Genomic DNA, 19,476 nt, shown 5'->3' on the forward strand with positions numbered 1-19,476 from the left:
GCAATTAGTCATTAAGGGCATTGAATGTATTTTTTAGAAAGTAAAAGATATATGATGAATTCGAAAATAAAATTGGGGTATTTGGTAAATAAAAACTTGTTAGGGCTATTAGGTGAAAAAGTCATTTAAATTAAGATTTTAAGTATCAAAGCATGGATTTTTAGGGTTTCATAAGTTGGAAAATCATAGTAGTATATTATAGTTTATGAAATTGAGTATTTTTAAGATTTTAAGTATGTTTAAAAAGGATTTTAGTATATTATAAGTTGTTGGAAATTTTGTAAGGATGCTTATGATGGAGTTTTTATGATCAAATTATGAGTTTTAAGGGTTTTAACATCTAGTATAGTAGTACACTAATACTATACTATGGAGTATTAATAATTGAATTTTTATTGATAAGAAAGGTTTTTAAACACTTTTAAAGAGGGCTTAAAATATATTAATATTGCTCTAAATTTTTAGAGTATTGATTTATGGTTATGTTGATTATTGTTAGGCAGAGAATTCTCTTTATGCATGCGATTTTTAAGCTTGTGAAAGTGGTCTCTCGTTTTATCTACACAAGGTATGTACATACCTATGTGTTGGTTGGATTAGTATCATGCCTTAAGGATGGGATTTATGTAGTATCATGTATAGGAAATTATTTTTAGTTCATACATGATTTATTTTCAATTGGAGTTGTATATTTTATGTTGTTGTATGAAGCATGTTGATTATGATGATTATATTATGTTTGTATGGATGATTGATGCAAGCATATGAGATTTGATAACTTTATTTATCAATTCACATGAGGGATTCAATTTATATTGGTGTTGGATCATGATTGAATCATGTTATTGTTCCCTTTAGATTATTTAATTACTTTATGAGGATCGATGGCCTTACTTAGTAAATTGATTATTCACCTATAAAAGGTTGGTTGGTTGGTTGTTGACTTGGTTAAACATATAAATAAAAGTTATGAATATAATATATATTGAAATTAATCTTGAATTGCTAAGTTGATGATCACTTTATCTAATCATAAGATTAAAAAAAAAAAAAACTAGCCTTCTCCTCTCCCCTCTCTTCTAGAAAACTCTAATTATTTTCTTCTAGTTTGGGGCTGCCATCATCCTTTTGATGGTGGTAAACCCCCAATTCTTCTTTTTTCTTCTAGTTTTCATTATTTTTGTTATTAATAATTTTCCATTCTCTCTCTTTTTGAGAGTTTTCTATCCAATTTTTGGGTTCTTTCTCTCCTTTTATGGGAGTTTGGAGTTTGATTTTATTCTCTTCCCATGTGGAAGTTTAAAAATTGGTATGAGAAATTGTTCCTATTGGTTGAAGTTCAAGACCATCAACATCGAAGTATTGGAAATCCGGATGCAGTCAACATGGTTAAATCAAGAATTTTCTTCCCCAAACTATGTCAGAATGATAGACTTCCTCATCAATAGCTGCGTGATCCAGCAAATACAAGGGAGTTGCACTGTATTGCTCGATCTGGTTTGTAGTTTATTCGAAGAAGAATTTGATTTGATCTTGTCTGATTATGTCTTGTTTTTCTTTAATACTTATTGTAGATGTCGTTTGGCCATCAATTAATGAAATTTATCTTTCAAAAAAATAAATAAATCTAATCCTAATTAAGATAAAAATGGAAGTTTATGTATCTTTGATTATTATATTATTTGTCCTACTTGTGAGTCATAACAAGTGAATAAATTATTAATCATGTAAAGTGAAACGTTAATAGCAATGGTTTTAGACTTGTGCACGTATCAAGTGTTGGACTAGTATGAGTTGGAGTATATCATGGTAGCACATGGCTTTTCTTGGGACCAGATTGATCATCATGTCCTATTTTTATTTTAAAGGTCCCTTGCTATCGTAGGTCTGGGGAGTACGGAGTCGCGCCTGTACTTCATCTTCTAGATTGAAAATTGGTTTTGGTTTAGACAACTCGTGCCATTGACTATTCCAACTAAATTAAATTAACTTATTAGTTATGGAGATTAGTTTAGTAAAAGTAGTATGCTATATTATTTTATCCATGTTTAATGTTTATTAGTATCATGTTAAGTTTTATATTTATTTACTATGTACTACTCAACTTTGCTGATTACATGAGCTGTGTGTATGTGTTGATCATAGCTATGCCTTATCGATCCTATGATTACCCAATTGGTGAGCAATCTCTCGAGATCAATAAAGCATTGTTGTGTACAAGTTGAAGATGATGCATAATGGGTTCGGGGATTTGGAGAGCTTGTGTTGACTTTTATTATTTCATAGTTGACTTTAACTTTTGTGGTTGACTTTTACATTTGAGGTTGACTTTTGACTTTATGTTGGTTTGACTTTTGGTTGACTAAGTTTTATTTTCAAAGTTATTTATTATCATATCCACTGCAAGTAACTGAATATACCGATACATTATCACATACATGGGCGATAATACTTTGATAATTCTCTGAGTTTTATATTAAAAATGTATTTTTGGAAAAGAGAGAATTGTCGAGTGTTACAAAGATAGAAATGAGGCAAACAAGAAGAGATGAAAAAAGGATCTCATATCCCATAAAGAAAAGGAAGGATCTCATAGATCATTTTAGATTGGGATTTTCATTTTAGGGGTGCTAATTGAGCGAGTCGATCGATCATAATCAGAGCGCTGATCGACTCATGCTCGCTAAGTTTCGAGTCGAGTCGCTCATGAGCAGCTCGTTTAAAATTTTGGCTCACCTTCAATTATATGCATTTGATTATCATATCATCTTTTCTTTACATTTTTCCCCTTTCATACTAGATCAATTTATTTTTATTGAGTTTAATATATTTCTTTAGTTCAAAGAGAAATTGATTGAAAGCAATTGGGTTGTGGGCAAGGTAATCGAGTTTCGAGCTCAATCGGGCGAGTTTGAGCTAACTCTAGTCGAGCCTTGACCGATTCGTGTTTGAGCTGCTTGCCAGCTGCTTAACTCGATTACCACCCCTATCCACTTTTAATTGTTATCTTTTAGTACAATTTTACAAGTTTTATGGTACTAATTGAAAAAGTTTTCCCGATTAAATAATGATCTCAAACTGACATCTACTAAATAGAAACCTATTGTTTCTCTGCTTAAACAGAGTTTAAACATAAGCTTGACCACCGAGCCTTCAATAGCAATATGCACGCTTATACGACCAAGGAAAAGTTTTATCATATTGACCTCGTGTAAAATATCTAAAAAAGAGGCTCATGCATCTCCCAGTTACATGACATGCCGACGAGCCCTTTGAGAAGTTTACATTATTATTTTGTGGTTGAAGGCAAGTCGTTTATCGTGCTTGTGCTTAATTTTAATATCAATGCTTGTTGTCACGAACACCATTATAACTATCTTGCCGTACAGAGATATTAACGAGTTTAAATCGTGTGATCCAGTCCAATCCACATACAACTCTAGTTAAATTGCTTTTGAAGGCGGCAGGGGGTTCGAAGGAAAGCAACACAAATTAAGACTACTTACTACTAGCAAGTGTGGCCACCTATTCATCATGTTAATAATTCAGGGGTGCGGTTGGCAGAAGACCAATAAATGTTACTAGCAAGTGTGGCCACCTATTCATCACATTAATTAATCATCAACTACCTCAAAAGGACTTATTCTTACAATCGTAATTCCCTACGTTGTACAATTATAAAATATGTGACATACATTACTATATATATCCTCAATTCCTCATGGCTCATTTACTTAACTCTCAATATTCCACAATACCGTGTGCTTTGCATCATAAACCACCTCAACACTTCACTTACAATAACATTTTCTTACAACTTTACATCTACAACAAAAAACCTTAATCGAATAATTAGTTGTTAAAATCAGATCGACTGATTCAGCAAAGATCCATATACTTCTTTTTACAGAAACCCCCACGTGCTTATACTGATTGTTTCTCCCATTTTTATTTGATCTTAACTTCCTACAAAATCCTACTTCATTCTTATATATATTCATCTCTTTAAGCTCTTAATAATCACTTAAAATCAAACACATTCGAAACCTCCCTAGACAAACATATTTTTATTTATCAGATACACGTATTTTTAGGGTCGCGCTGTCTTATCTCAGAGTTATTAAGCTCGAACTATACCATCAAACCCCCTACATCCCTCCCCTCGTTCTCCACGAGAATCAATATCTTTATATTACAATATGGTTTATGATGAGCCAAAAAAGAAAATGATCATCTTAGTGCCATATCCAGCACAAGGTCATGTTACTCCCATGCTAAAGCTAGCATCCACTTTATCAACGTTTGGGTTACAACCCTTGTTGGTCCTCCCAGAGTTCATCCATCATCCGATCGTCGCTAAAGTCGACGCCGCGACGAAAGGTGGGATCGTGTGTGTGTCTATCCCAGATGGGTTGGATGAGACCAAGCCAAGGGATTTCTTTGCTATTGAGAAAGCAATGGAGGACTATATGCCGGCTCATTTGGAACGTATGATTCGTAAGATAAATGGTGATGAAAATATTATTGCGTGCATGGTAGTTGATCTTTTGGCTTCTTGGGCTATTGACGTGGGTTTAAAATGTGGTGTTGCTGTTGCTGGGTTTTGGCCTGCGATGTTGGCTACTTATACTTTGATATCTTCTATACCTCAGTTGGTTCAAAGAGGTCTTATCTCTGAGTCAGGTAATTATTTGATTTGAGTAGTTATAATGGATAGGAAGTTATAAATTAGATTTAGAATTTTTGGGACAAAGATCTTAGGTCCGGTTGGTTATCGTTTTCTGTTTTCAGTTTGTTTTGAAAACCAAAAATTATAATATGAAAATCAGAAAAAGTAGTTTTCAGTTTTTAGTTGTCAGTTTTCAAAATTAGCATAATTACTATCATTATGACTAAGTTTAAGTTTATAATACTACTTATATCATATGATTTGTAAATCATAAAAACCAAAACAGGAAACTGGTAGTGATATCGAACGGGCCGTTATCCTTTTCAAAAGAAGTTTAGTTTGTTTTTCATTTCTATTCAAGGGTTCTTATGTGTTTTTACGCCTCATTGAAATTTTGAGAAATGGACAATTTTTTTTCATAGGGATATATACCTCACTCATATGCAATATTTTGACTTTTATACTATATATAATCAATATATTGTCTGGTTAGTTTCAATGTATATTTTCATAATATTAACTTTTTTCTTTAAATTTTTATCAATTGAATATTAGAAATAATAATACTTAAAAACTACTATTGTATATTTGTATCTATCTATATATATAAAGCTAGAAAAATTTGCCTATGTGTCAAGCTATTACTCATTTCGCCACATGTCATCATTATACTTATTCTCATTATTTTAGTGCCACGTGTAAAATGGATCAATTACAATCTTATAAATTTGGTAAGTTTCACTCAGTAAATGGAAGTACTTTACAATCATATTAGTTCGTGTATAATTCTGGCACAGTTGCTAACTAATAATAAACAATGTTAATATTGATATAACTTACCATTTTACATTACCATTTATGTAACTTACCCGTAGTCGTAGATTTTGATTTATAATGTAGACAATTTATTTTGGAGTTGCGGGATTGATAATTTTCACAACTTTTTATATTGCTTAATTATTACTCCAGTAGAGTACATTATTATTAGATATTATATTAGTGTAGTATACAATAATTATCTTTACGTGTCATTTGTCTATATTAATAATGTATGGTTAGCAATAAGTTCGAGTTGGATTAATTTCAAGTTCACCTGATTTCTATTTCGGGTCACTTACCCCTATCCAAACTTGACTTGATTCTGATTTCACGCCAAAAATTAGAATTTAAACCCGACCTTTTCGATTTCAGGTTGACCCGAAACCAACCCAAAATGACCTGATTTTAAATTTAATCATTGCAATAATTCAACATATTGAGTGAGTCTTGAATTCAAATGCCAACTTAATCAAATTTAGAATATTAAGAAACGAGTTTGGTCTAATACAAGTTAGATAAACATAGGTTGGCCTGCCTTGAATTTCACCCCACTTCAAAGTCAGATTATTCATATTGTTTTGAGGTTCAAAAATTCAACCTGAACCTAACCCATTATTTTTTCTGGTCGGGTTGGGCTGACCCATCTTTTTTTTCAGGTTGAAAATTTTAACCCAAATCCGAAATTTTCAGGTTAGATTCGAGACGGGTTATCATATTGGATCAGCTTTAATTTTGACAGTCCTAATAAAAAGATTATATCATGAAATATAAATTTACAATTTATAATCTTTCAATTTTAAATGTAGTTATTCCAATAATTTTGGAACGAAAAAAAACTATTTGAGAACTAAAAAAAATCCATGTGCATTATGCACGGGTCCAATAATCTTAATATAAATTATTTCTCAAATAGTCAAGATGTAAATTATTTGCAAGTCAATAGTAACAAATTTTAAAAGCCATCTAATCTTTTATTTCTCATTTATATCTTTCTTAAATTATTTCAATATTTAGTTGTGTATGATCACTTCATGATTCTAATGTAAATATTCAATTTCTAAATTGAAATATTTTGGGTTTTCATATTTTTTTCTTAGATATATGTTATTAATATTAATTATCAGCACATATTTTGCTGACCCGCAAATGAAAACCATGCTATCTAGGGGAATATATTTTTTTTTTAATATGTAACAATATTGATATAAACAATTAGATTCATTGTAAGAAAATTTATGTGAGCTTAAAGCGAGTTTGAACAAGTTTGACCACTAAATGTTACTCAAATTAATTAAATTAACCTAAGCAATGTATGTGCTATTAACTTAGTACCATTTAATCATTTATATGGAAATAATAATAATAATACTGATTATTATAGATAATTTATATTTCAGTATAGTGCATCGCACGGGTTGTAAGCCAATTTTAGACTATTCTTAATACAATATTATATCATTTTAGATAACAAGCCCATTTAGTTATTTTGTTTAAGGTTAAACCCATTTTAATTTATAAGATTCTCATTACAAGATCATAATATCGTGTAGGATATTTCTATATTCATTTCTTAGGTATATATTAGAAGAAAAATTTATACATTACAATATATATTTCATTTATATATTACAATATACATGAAATTTTTTGTATAATAATAATTATGATTAAATGGGTTAAACGGGTAATTCGTTTATCAAATAGGTCGGGTCAGGGTTGAGTAGTATTTCAACCTGTTTATTAAATGTTTAGTAAACCCGAACGCAAATCCAACCAAACCTGAACTGATTGCCAGCCCAACTTGGTTGCCTACTCTACTTTTATGTTTATACTATTTCATTACATATTTATATAAATATATATACACGATTTAAGGGACGTATTATATAATTTTAAATATATATTGTCTATCAAGAGTTATTAGCAAAAAGGGTTTGATGAACATTAATAACTGATATTTCTATATTCATTTCTTAGGTATATATTAGAAGAAAAATTATACATTACAATATATATAATTTATATATTACAATATACATGAAATTTATTGTCTATTTGATAAGATGAGTTACATGTTATTTTTTTAATAAACTAAATTGAAAATGTATTTTCTCTTTAATTTTTTTGTTAATTTACATTTACTATACAGTGTAAATTATAATGTCACTACTTTATGTAGGGTTTGCAAAAGCTAACTCAATACGAAATACGACCCGAACCTAACCCAAAATAAGCAGGTTAGGGTTGGAACTTTGACCGATTTTCTAACCCATTGATTAAACAGGTAGGTTGAGGTTGACATTTTCGACTCGAAATTGACATGCTTTGACTTTATTAACTTACATATATGTAGAAAATTCTCGAAAAATATATTGATAAATCTAAAATTTGGTTAAAAAAGTAAATATTGCTAAATTGGTCACAATTATTATAAGAAATATTAAACATGCATACTTTCAACAGTGAACAAACTCTCTCATATATACTTTTAAGAAAATAATTAATTTTTTGTATAATACTAATTATGATTAAATGGGTTTGAACGGGTAATTCGCTTATCAAATAGGTCGGGTCAGGGTTGAGTATTTCAACCTGTTTATTAAATGTGTAGTAAACTCGAAAGCAAATCCAACCAAACTTGAACTGATTGACAGCCCAACTTGCTGGTTGCCTGCTCTACTTTTATGTTTATACTATTTCATTACATATTTTTATAAATATAGATATACCATGATTTCAACTCTCACCATGATTTCAAGGGACGTATTATATAATTTTAAATATATATTGTCATATCAAGAGTTATTAGCAAAAAGGGTTTGAAAAACATTAATAGCTGATAAAGAACGTGAAAACTCAAATGTTACCACAAATGTATAGTACAAAGACGTGGTTCAAAATGTTTTTAAAAATCTTATTATTATTGTCATTTAATAATTCATTTGTGATGTTCATTCACTTCGTTGAGATAAAAGGGTTTTTCGTGTTTCCTCTTCAATAAATGCTACATGTAAACTTGCAGTGTTTTACCATGTATAACATAATATATACACATTCTTATTTGATATAAAAAATTAAATCAAAAAAATAAATTTTCCGTGCATTTTTGCACGGGTAGAAAACTAGTATATATTAAAAGGCGTGCGTAACAACGTCGATGCGCCACGTGACACCCTCCTCTGGCCACCAGAATTTTGCCACGTGTCTGTTAACCAACAAAGTCAAGCGGTCATTATTTAAAAATAAATATGCTGAAGCCTGGGCTCGAACCCCTGACCTTATGTAAGTATTTTCAAAGAATCACCATCTCATCTAACATCTCTTAGTGATCCATGTTTCCACAAAATTACAAATATGTGTTGTAATTAGTTAATGATATTAAACATATCCCTTGCATCCTTAAAAATAAATAAATTTGCATGTTCATTAAAATTAATTATGTATGCATGATACCATTTGAAGAGTAGTGTTGACCACTACAGTAGGGAGTTTTAGTTCATGTAATCTATGTACAATAAAAGAAATTGCATAGTATAGGGTTTGATCCCGAGACCTCAAGTAGATATACTAAAGTCTTAACCACTAGGCTAAGTTGTATTTATTGTTATTATCATAAAGTATTATATTAATAAATGAAATTTTTTCTTACCCGGGGCATAGCCCGAGCCTAATAACTAGTTAACAAGTATAACAGAATAAGACGTAATTATAAATAAACAGATGAATAATGACAACCAACTTTTATTTTGGATTGATGTACTTATTCTTAACAACTCTTGCTAGTTGCTACAAGACCCTGCTAAAGTCTTAAAGTATGTTTAACTAGTCTTGGAGTGAAGTACGAAGCAAAACTTTGGTGAGTTTGCTGCAAGACTTGCTATAATAGGATTATATAGTTGACAGTCTTTGATGGCGTTTTGGTTTCCAAAACTCTGACAAAGACTCACTTTGTCTCCCAGGCAACATTGCCATTATCGAGTTAACTACCCAATAAGGACCTAAACTATGAGAATTTTTTCTAACAAGGACCTCAACAATTTTTTTGATCTACTAAGGACCTCAAATTAACCATGGTTACATTTTCCATCCAATAGGTTACATTTTCCATCCAATTTTATTAACTTTGTTTATTTTTTGTTTAAAAAATTGAAAAGGCCCACCAACTCAATTATTCTTTACCCTCTCCATCTTCCTCCTAATTTGACGTTAACTCTTTTTTCATAAAACTATGAGTATTTTTGTCAAATTGATACTTTAAGATACATTCTTTGATAATATGATCATTTTAAAAAAAAATCACCACATGTGTTTATTTTTAAAGATTTCCTTTAATCATATGAGTATTTCTTAAAATTTCGACTACATATAAGATGTTGTAGAAATTTATTAAAAACAGATATACCGTAGTAATTTCTTTAAATACTCGTATGGTAAGTTCTTAACATATGTTGGCGTCCACCTTTAATCATACTAGATTGCAAATACATGTTCTTATTTTTCTTTATATTTCTGTATTTTTTTTTCTTTTACCCTTATTTTTGCCCTTTATCCTGCTTTTGTGAATAGTTGTGGCATGAATTCATTAACTACTGACCCGAGACTTTTTATTAGTGTCCGAGAGAGAAAAGAGAAAAAAGGTAAAGAATTGAGAGAGATATAATTATCGATTCTTTAGAGTTCTTCAGAGACAATTACTCTAAGAATATATAAGATGTAAATAGAGGTGAATATATAACATTAGCTAAAGGGCTTATATGGTCAATGAAGATTTATTAAATACTTATAAGTAGTCCAAATTTAAGAAATACTCATATGATTAAAGAAAATCTTTGAAAATACACACATGTGATAATTTTTTAAAATATGTTCATGTGATCAAATAATGTATCTTAAAGTACCAATTTGATAAAAATACTCATAGTTTTATGGAAAAAAAAGTTAAAGTCAAATTAAGAGGGATATGGAAAGAGATAAAGAATAATTGAGTTGGTGGGGCCATTTCAATTTTTTAAAACAAAAAGAAAACAAAGTTAATAATATTGGATGGAAAATGTAACCATAGTAAATATGAGGTCCTTAGTAGATCAAAAAAATTGTTGAGGTCCTTGTTGGAAAAAACTCTCATACTTTAGGTCCTTACTAGGTAGTTAACTCTGCCATTATCCCACCCAAAGCAAAATTGCAACCTCTACAATTTTTTTGGTTGTTACCCGGTTCACTCGAGTCTTTTATCCGGGTCGCACACCTGGCTTTAGTGGGTGAGTCTCTCAACAAGAATTTCTGCATACAATGAGGCTCGAATTCGAGACCTTCTTTAAATGACATCAAACTGTTTATCACTTGAGCCAACTCTGGTTGATAACCTCTTTGTGACATTTGTTTTTAAAAAAAGGATTCTCAAATTCCTCCAAGTAACTAAATGAGTGTCCCATCATTTTTATAAAATTAATGTCATCATTTCACACATACTCAATTAGTGCCCATGATTATTATAAAATTAGTATAAGTTTAAAATCTTAAATAAATTTTCGAATTATAAAATAATATGTATATATACTAACTATAAACTGATCTCATGATATGATATATATATATAATGTTAAAGCAAAAAAAAAATGAAATAATTAAATATAAAATAATGCTAAACTTTTATTAGTAAGTCTATAGAGAGTTTGAAGGGAAAAAATATAAAATTAGAATGAGTCTTGAATGGATATGAAGAATAAAAAGTAGTAAAAATTAATAATATACTTATATAACACAGTCTAAAATTTAGGATTGAGTCTAAGGGACAAACACACCCTAGCTCACTCATTAAGGGTTCATTCGTTATCATTTTCTGATTTCTGTTTTCATTTTATATGAAAACCAAAAACAAAAACATATAGTTTCTGATTTTTGGTTGTCAGTTTTCAAAATTGACATGTTTATTATAAGTACGACTAATTTGAAATTTATTATATCTCTTATATTATATAACTTTTATATTAAAAAAACCAAAAACTTTATAGTAATACCGAACGGGCTTAAGAAATTTGGGGCGGCTTGTGCAAAAGGTCACTTGTGGTTTACGCAACTTGTAAAAGTCATTGTCTCACATTCTCACTTAATCATAACATAATAGTTTATGTACTAATCATGGATGCTGAAAAAGTCTAAGCGTGACGCAGCTAGAAGGGTAAATTTTATTATACTTTACTTATACATGTTGTTGCCATGTTAGATGTTACCATAAAATACTAATGATCTTCTTTTTCCGGCTGCTTAATGTACGCAATTAGCGTTGTACTTTTAGGAAAGGCTATTTATTTAAAATTAGAGGTCGGCATGTATTCGTCTAGATGATTAACTTAGACAACTACGCTTTATAAGGATTATATTCTTGTTCAATGATTAGTCCATCATTTAAAATGCTTAAATAAGCATATAGGAAGACATGTACTCAAAAATTAGCTTTAAATGTACTTAAACTTAAGTACATCCTTCATACTTGTATATATAAAAACACGCTAAAACTTCTAGACTTGAATATCGTTTTTTTTCTTCTGAATACTCCGTTACTATCACACGGGATCTAATTGTAAAATTTGAAATGACGTATATTTTTTGAATATTAACTTTTTATATTCTTTTATAAATGCGCGATGGGATTGATTTACTGTCTATGCAGGGCTTCCACAACTTAAAGGACCAATATCATTTCAACATGACCAACCTCTTGTGGATATTAAAGATATGCCATGGTTAATCGGAACTCAGGCTGCTAAAAAGGCAAGATTCAAGTTTTGGGCCAGAACTATGGATCGGTCCAGATCTCTTAAGTGGCTCCTTGTCAACTCCTTCCCATATGAATCACAAAAATTACGAGTCTCAAATTCAGACAACAGCCCAACTACATTTCAAGTTGGGCCATTGAGCGGTAATGGGCTAAGTGAAAGCCCGACTTTTTGGGATGAGGATGGAAGTTGTTTAGAATGGCTTGAGCAACAAAAGCCCAACTCAGTCATATACATATCATTTGGAAGTTGGGTCAGCCCAATAGGTGAGGCGAAGGTAAGGAGATTAGCATTGGCATTGGAAGAGTTGGGCAGGCCATTTATTTGGGTACTTGGACCTGCATGGAGAGATGGACTACCCAAAGGGTATATAGAAAGAGTTTTAAAACAAGGGAAAGTTGTAGCATGGGCACCACAAGTAGAAATTTTGCAACATAAGGCAATTGGGTGTTATATCACACATTGTGGTTGGAATTCGACAATAGAGGCAATACAATATAAAAAATGCCTCTTGTGTTTTCCAGTAGCTGGTGATCAATCGTTGAATTGTGAATATATTGTTAACGTGTGGGAAATAGGGGTTAAGTTACGTGGATTTAATATCAAGGATATTAGTAATGGCGTGAAAAGAGTGATCGAGGATCGGGAGATGAAGAAAAAGATAGAGATGTTGCACATGAAAGTTTTCGGGAAGCAAGCAATCTTTAAAGTTGAAGAAAATATGTTGCGTTTCATAAATGATGTCAAGAGATCTGATAATGCATTGAATTTCAACTTATGAGAGTTTGGTAGAGAATATATGTCAACATTCTCCTCGTAAGTTTAAGATATATTTATATATATTCTCTATTAGTGTTTATGGAAAGAAATTGAATTAGCAACAAAGAAAAGGAGATGATGGTAGAGAAAAATGGTCCTTTATTCTTTGATACCATTCTTTTCTTCTTTGGTATTCAGAGCAATATGCCTTCCAATTTGTTTAGGTCATCGTAATTAAATCTGACAATGAAAAATAATTGTATATTTCTTCTACTTTTTTACTGGCTACAACTAGGGGTATTCAATGTCGGATATCAGATCCGATCCGAAAATTCAGATATCCGAAAATTTCGGATCGGATCACCTGGTTTTCGGATCGGATCCGTTGACATTTTTGAAAAAACCCGATCCGTATCCGATCCGAAATCCCGATTTTTTTCCGGATACCCGATCCGAAATATCCGAAATCTTAAAATCGGATCGGATATCCGAAATTTCGGATCGGGTCGGCGGATTTTCGGATCGGATATTTTTGCACACCCCTATACAACACATTTGTCTTTTACATTGTCAATAATGTGCAACTTTTCCTTATATATTTTTTATTTATTTTACGTTGTACTCAATTTTTTTTTTATATAAAACTTTCCACATTATTCCCTTGAACTTACAAAAATTTTAGATTGTACGCTAGCTATCTAGCTAATATGGTGGATTTATTCGTTTTTTTTGTCATTAGCTTCATAGCAAAAGTGCATCTCTAATTAAATTACACTTAAACAAGAAAATTTAGAAGGAAACCCAACAAAAACAAGCGTAAAATACAAGCATATCTACAAGTATCCTTACATACACTTCCATAAACAATGTCACACTACTCTTAAATTAGCAAAAAACAAACAAGATTAGATTCAATAATATGAGCAAGTATTCTTCCGAAATTTGATAGGCTTGGTGCTTAAGTAGTCGACTGTAACATTGCAGAATACGTGCAAACGATGCCTTGTTCTTACGAGCTTTCCTACGACGTCTCCCCTCGAATGAACCTCCATTTCTAGCAAGAATGGAACTTGGCCACTACGTTGACTGGATACGTCTAAGTTTGATGCAGCTCCATACAATGGAACCTTATCTCCATTCACTATTATTGAAGTAGTGCTCCGACTTTTTCTTGGTTGATAGTGTTTCCTCAACTGTTAGTTGCACAATTATTAAGTGAATATATATATGTATACAAGTTGTCATGATAAATGGTAAGAACTAGGCCACAATCTAATTATAAACGATATCTGTCGAAAAACCAACTCAATCATAAACTTAAGCTAATAGTTCAAGCTATAGGAATAATTTTAAACTCTTATCAGTATCAAATAGACAAAGCTACATGTCTACTTGTACCCGGTGGGTAAAGTATCCACATGAAATAACAAAATATTTCCAATTATTGTTTGTGCTTAGTTAGTGGCGGATCTAGAAAAAAAAATTAATGAGGTCAAAGCGTAATTATTAAATTTTATCGGGGTCAAATGGTCAATTTTCAGGATAATTTTCAAAAAATCGAAACTTTTAAAAGAATTTTTTGCAATTCTACCAATTCAAGTGGGATCAAGTGACCTCGATCCCTTGTTTTTAAGTGGATCCGCCACTGTGCTTAGTTGTGATCCGCTATGCATTATAAAGTCTATCATGTAGATAGGTTATACAATGGGTACATTCAATTTTTGCAACTCAAACTATCTCTTCGTCTTTTTTAGTTGATACCTTTGCTTTTTCACTGTCTTCAAAATACAACTTCAAACATTAATATCTTTAATTACATGTCAAAAAATCAGACTTGACTATGTATTTCCTCACTTAGATAAACTCAGAGTCAAAGTTTTCATATAAATAGTATCCACGGTAGAAAATGTAGCAACTAAAAAAGATCGAGGGAGTATTTTAAGTTAAGCAAAGAGATGGTAAAAGAAAGCAGTAATTTAATAGATGTAGAAATGTAAATCTAACCTGACCGGTAGCAACAGCAATCTCGGAGTAAAGAAGAGTAATGGGAGTTGAGCTAACATGAATGCCGAAAAATGTAGCAGGATTATGAATGCCAAGCTTCAATGAACCATTAAATGTCATTACTTTTGTGGGTACCCCTGAGAAATCCGTAGCCTCCGACACATACAAGTTATGAACTGCCAAGCTCTGCCATGAATATATATGACGCCAACAAAAATTAAGTACAATTATTATTTTGATGATTAACTTAGGAATAATTCCTTAATGCTATAGTTCTATTATTTAGGCATCGGAAACCAATGATGTCTTGACCTAGTGATTAAGATTGATGTGTTTTGAATGATAAGTCACAGGTTTGAATCCCCCTTTATACTTTGTACTGCCTTTGTAACTCATATAGATAAAAAAAATTATTTAGGCATTGTAACTCTTTCGTTCAGCAAGGGCGTAAGAGATTCAAGGAGGGGTGAAATTGAGCAGAAATTGGGTGTTAGAGTGGTTGAGGTGCATGATAGATACCTTGGCTTACCTACTACAGTTGGTCGTTCGAAAAAATCATTACAAAAGGTGTAAAGAAAAATTATGGAAAAAGCTTCAAGGGTGGAAGGGGATGATTCTTTCAAAAGCTGGTAGGGAGGTTATGATAAAGGCAGTGGCCCAATCTCTTCCTACCTACGCGATGAGTGTGTTTAAGTTTCCCTCTTCTTTTTGTGATGAGATACGATCTTTGATAGCTCAATTCTGGTGGGGCAAAAAAATGGTGAACGGAAGATCCACTGGGTTGCTTGGAAGAAACTATGTAAATCAAAAGGGGAAGGTGGTTTGGGATTCCGAGATATGAAACTGTTCAACTGGGCTCTATTGGGAAAACAGGCATGGCGTCTTGCGACTCATAAGGGGAGTTTGATTGAACAAGTTCTAAAGGCGAAGTATTATCCCCATTCCTCTTTTATGGATGCTGAGCTGGGGTCGAATCCGAGTTATACTTGGCGTGGTATTTGGGAAGCGAGGTGGGTGTTGAGAAGAGGAGTTAGGTGGAGGGTTGGTGATGGTGAAAAATCCGAGTTTGGCATGATGAATGGATTCCAGGTACGCAGTCTCGCAAAATTATTTCTCCGCGAGGGAATTCGAATCCTAATACTATGGTGGGGGATTTAATTCATCCTATTTATAAGAATTGGAATAGAAGTTTATTATCACAACTCTTTCTACCTTTTGAGGTGGAACGAGTAATGAGTATCCCTATAAGTTCCCGTCTTCCGGAGGATGTTATGTGTTGGGACCTTGAAAAGGATGGAGTGTATTCGGTGAGATCTGCATACAAAGCTATTTGGGGGGACTCGGAACAAGCTATTGAAGCCTCTACTTCGTCTCCTTCGATGGTTTGGAAGAAAATATGGAGTTTGCAAGTGCTGCCCCGGGTTAAAATTTTTGCGTGGAGGGCTCTCTCAAACGCCCTCCCCACAAACTTAGCTCTGAACCGTCGTGTTCCTAGTAGGGAAAAGATTTGTAGCGTGTGTGGGCAAGGAGATGAATCTGTAGTTCATGCACTATACTACTGCTCTTTCGCACAGGAGGTTTGGAGACTTAGTGATTTCGACATTAGGGAGCGAGACGTGGGCAGGTATGTGGGTGACTGGTGGGAAGGTTGTTTCGAAAATCGGAAGGGGAGGCGATGTGCGAGTTGGTGACTCTATCTTGGGCGATTTGGGGCTAGATGCAAGATGTTAATGGAAGGTGAGGGGGGCTATCCTATGGCCACATGGCAATATGCAAAGAAGATATGTAAAGAAGCCTTGGAAATTAGCCAAACTCGCCACAAGGGAGAAGCTGCTGCTGCCCCCCACGCAACTGAATGGGCCAAGCCCAGCGCTGGAACCGTGAAGCTCAATATTGATGCGGGCCAAATTGGGGTTGGTGGGTGCGGGTTAGGTGCGGTGTTCCGTGATGAGAAGGGTGATGTACTAGCTGCTGGTGCGTTTCAATTCGAGGTCGCTTGGGAGCCGCGTGTAGCGGAAGCAAAGGCGATTTATCATGGTCTCAAACTGGCGAAGGAGTTAGGCTACCGTCACTTGGAGGTGGAGAGTGATAGCCTTCTAGCGATACAAGCTTTAAGAAAGGGTAGAGGGGGATCTAGTGAGTTTCATTTAATTATAGATGACATTTTAGATTTGGTTGTTTGTTTTGATTTTGTTGTTTGGTCTTTCGTGAAACGTTCCGGTAATAATGTTGCTCATATGTTGGCTCATCTCCAACCTTGGGAGATTGGCAAACGTGTTTGGGTGGATGATATTCCGGTTGATGTTATGTCTTTGGCTATGACTGATATAATATGATCTCCCTCTTGGGGTTCCCCTCAAAAAAAAAAAAAAAAAAAAAAGACCGACTTTCAAGCCTCCCAACGCAGAACATTGACGAAATTCATGTGATCAACGCACAAGGTAAGAGTTCAATTCCTTTTTAAATAAGTGAAGTATACAGTTCGAGATTTCTTATGACGATATAAAAGTAAGTTTCACGGTATAAGAATTTAACTCAGTGATACGTTAATCACTAATTAAGATTTGTATACTTATTCCGTTCTTAAATAAATGCAATACTTATTTCAAAAAGCTTTCATATGAAAGAGAGAAGTCTCTCACTTATTTTATAATAGAGGGTAAGTATATTGTCATATCTTTGTTTAATTTTGGGGACTCATCAACTAGGGTTTTGGAAAGGGGGTTAATAAGCCTTTTCAGGATTAATTAGGCGTGTGATTTGCATAATTGCATTTATCTCAAACATTAACTAAGGTAGAATTACGTTAAACTTAATTCTGACTTATCCCGGAAAAATCTAAGTGACTATAAGTCTAATAAGATAAAATTAAGTAACTTATTAAATTCAGATAAGATTAAATAAGTTCAGATAAGCTTAAATAAGTCAAAATCAGTTTGAATAGACCACATCCTAATACTTCATCCAAACTATATCAACAAAAGCACAAGTTTTTTTTACCTTCAAAGTGACTTGAGTTTTGAAAGGTCTACTAGCTCCCCAAATAATCAAGCAAAACAAAGTGAACAAAACCACAAAGCTAAGCAACCCAATTAAGGCCTGAATTCTTCTTGACAACCCTTTCTCATCGTCGTAGTTACCTTCTTCAAGTATCACATTACACTCAGGCCATCCTTTCTCATTCCTTCTCCGACTACCTTTCCGACCCGACGAAGACCGGAAAATCCCCGAAAACCGGCTAGCAGACGAGTTCCTCGAGTGCCTACCCATAGAAGGATGTGAAGGAGACTCCGTAGGACTATTGTACATAGGAGTAGCGTGCAATGAAGTAGACTTATCTCCCTCATCATGTGAGTCTCTTGATGGACTTTGCACGTAGTAAATTGGCCTTTTTGGTGATCTTGAAGGTGATGATGGAGCTAAACTTGTAACATCTGATTCTGATTTATTATGTATCATCTTAACACCTTTTTTTTTTGTCTAGGAGAAATTTGATACAACAAATGAAAGTTTTGTTGCTTTATTCTATTAAACTTGTTAACATAGAGTACACATTTTTTGTGTTAATAATGTAAAACACGCTTCTTAATTAATTCTAGAGAAGAAAAATGGTGAGAAAAAAAGCAGAATAATAGACTTTAATGGGGGAAAGACAAAGTTGTTATGTATGGTATTGGTGGAAGGAGGGACCATTATAAGAACAAGTGAGTGTTGCTAGTTGCACATTATGTGCACTATATAAAATTTGAAAGGTGACAACAGAAAAATTATGCTTTTAGTAGGTGACAAGAGGGGTATACAATGAGCACTATTCCTCAAATATTGGCTATGCTTGTGTGGATATGTTTGATTGTTGAGCTAAAAGTGTCGGCAACCGACGAATATTAACCAAAATCATTGTTTGGATATTGTTATAAACTAAATTAGTATTAGTTATGTTGATTTTTTTGGTGAGTGAATAAGTTTGATTAGGTATTTAGGTTGTTCTCAATGTTTTAGAAATTTTTTTTTTAATCATTAGTAATAATACGGGCTATTTGTATAAGTAAGCTTTCTCGAATAGAGAGCACTAGTAGAAAAAACCTCAATTGCTTTGGTTTTTTAGGCCGCAAATGCTCCGTATTGCACGCGTAGCAGACGCCATATATACGATCTTGTATAAAATTAAGAATAAGGCGGTCTTATATGAGATTTTGTACCTTTTGATATTTTTATCAATATATATAATTAGAGAAATCAAAGACGACATTCCACATGAAAAACAAATTGATGGTTCATATTAAGGTCAAGTCTAAGTTTCTTTTCCGTATCAAAAATATATATATATATATATATATTAAGGACAAGTAACTCTTTATAATTATAATGCAATATACTAAGAAATAACAGAGTTAAAGTTATAATTAATGCATAATTGGCGAACTCCTCCTACAATGATTAATAAGTGAG

General features: G+C 32.7%; 2 protein-coding genes across 2 annotated transcripts; one reads left to right on the plus strand and one right to left on the minus strand.

The window, feature by feature from the left end:
* Positions 1–3,721: 3,721 nt before the first annotated feature.
* On the plus strand, positions 3,722–13,296 carry LOC104904683 (UDP-glycosyltransferase 82A1). Its single transcript, XM_010693031.4, has 2 exons — positions 3,722–4,683; positions 12,159–13,296. The coding sequence occupies exons 1-2, from the start codon at positions 4,200–4,202 to the stop codon at positions 13,043–13,045; spliced, it is 1,371 nt and encodes a 456-aa protein (XP_010691333.1). The 5' UTR covers positions 3,722–4,199; the 3' UTR covers positions 13,046–13,296.
* Positions 13,297–13,731: 435 nt separating this feature from the next.
* On the minus strand, positions 13,732–18,772 carry LOC104904684 (hypothetical protein). The gene is made up of 3 exons (XM_010693032.4): positions 18,028–18,772; positions 15,028–15,213; positions 13,732–14,216 (listed from the first exon to the last, which is right to left on the minus strand). The coding sequence occupies exons 1-3, from the start codon at positions 18,484–18,486 to the stop codon at positions 13,935–13,937; spliced, it is 927 nt and encodes a 308-aa protein (XP_010691334.1). The 5' UTR covers positions 18,487–18,772; the 3' UTR covers positions 13,732–13,934.
* Positions 18,773–19,476: the final 704 nt, after the last annotated feature.

This window comes from Beta vulgaris, chromosome 9 (assembly GCF_026745355.1).
Source record: "Beta vulgaris subsp. vulgaris cultivar EL10 chromosome 9, EL10.2, whole genome shotgun sequence".
Taxonomy (NCBI): Eukaryota; Viridiplantae; Streptophyta; class Magnoliopsida; order Caryophyllales; family Amaranthaceae; genus Beta; species Beta vulgaris.

Excerpts from the sequence above, each read along its gene's own strand:
- LOC104904683 (XM_010693031.4), top strand. The coding sequence starts at position 4,200 with ATGGTTTATGATGAGCCAAAAAAGAAAATGATCATCTTAGTGCCATAT. Across the intron at positions 4,684-12,158 it reads AGGTCTTATCTCTGAGTCAG|GGCTTCCACAACTTAAAGGA; the intron begins GTAATTATTTGA and ends CTGTCTATGCAG.
- LOC104904684 (XM_010693032.4), bottom strand. The coding sequence starts at position 18,486 with ATGATACATAATAAATCAGAATCAGATGTTACAAGTTTAGCTCCATCA. Across the intron at positions 15,214-18,027 it reads AAACTCAAGTCACTTTGAAG|AGCTTGGCAGTTCATAACTT; the intron begins GTAAAAAAAACT and ends TATTCATGGCAG. Across the intron at positions 14,217-15,027 it reads TTGCTGTTGCTACCGGTCAG|TTGAGGAAACACTATCAACC; the intron begins GTTAGATTTACA and ends TGCAACTAACAG.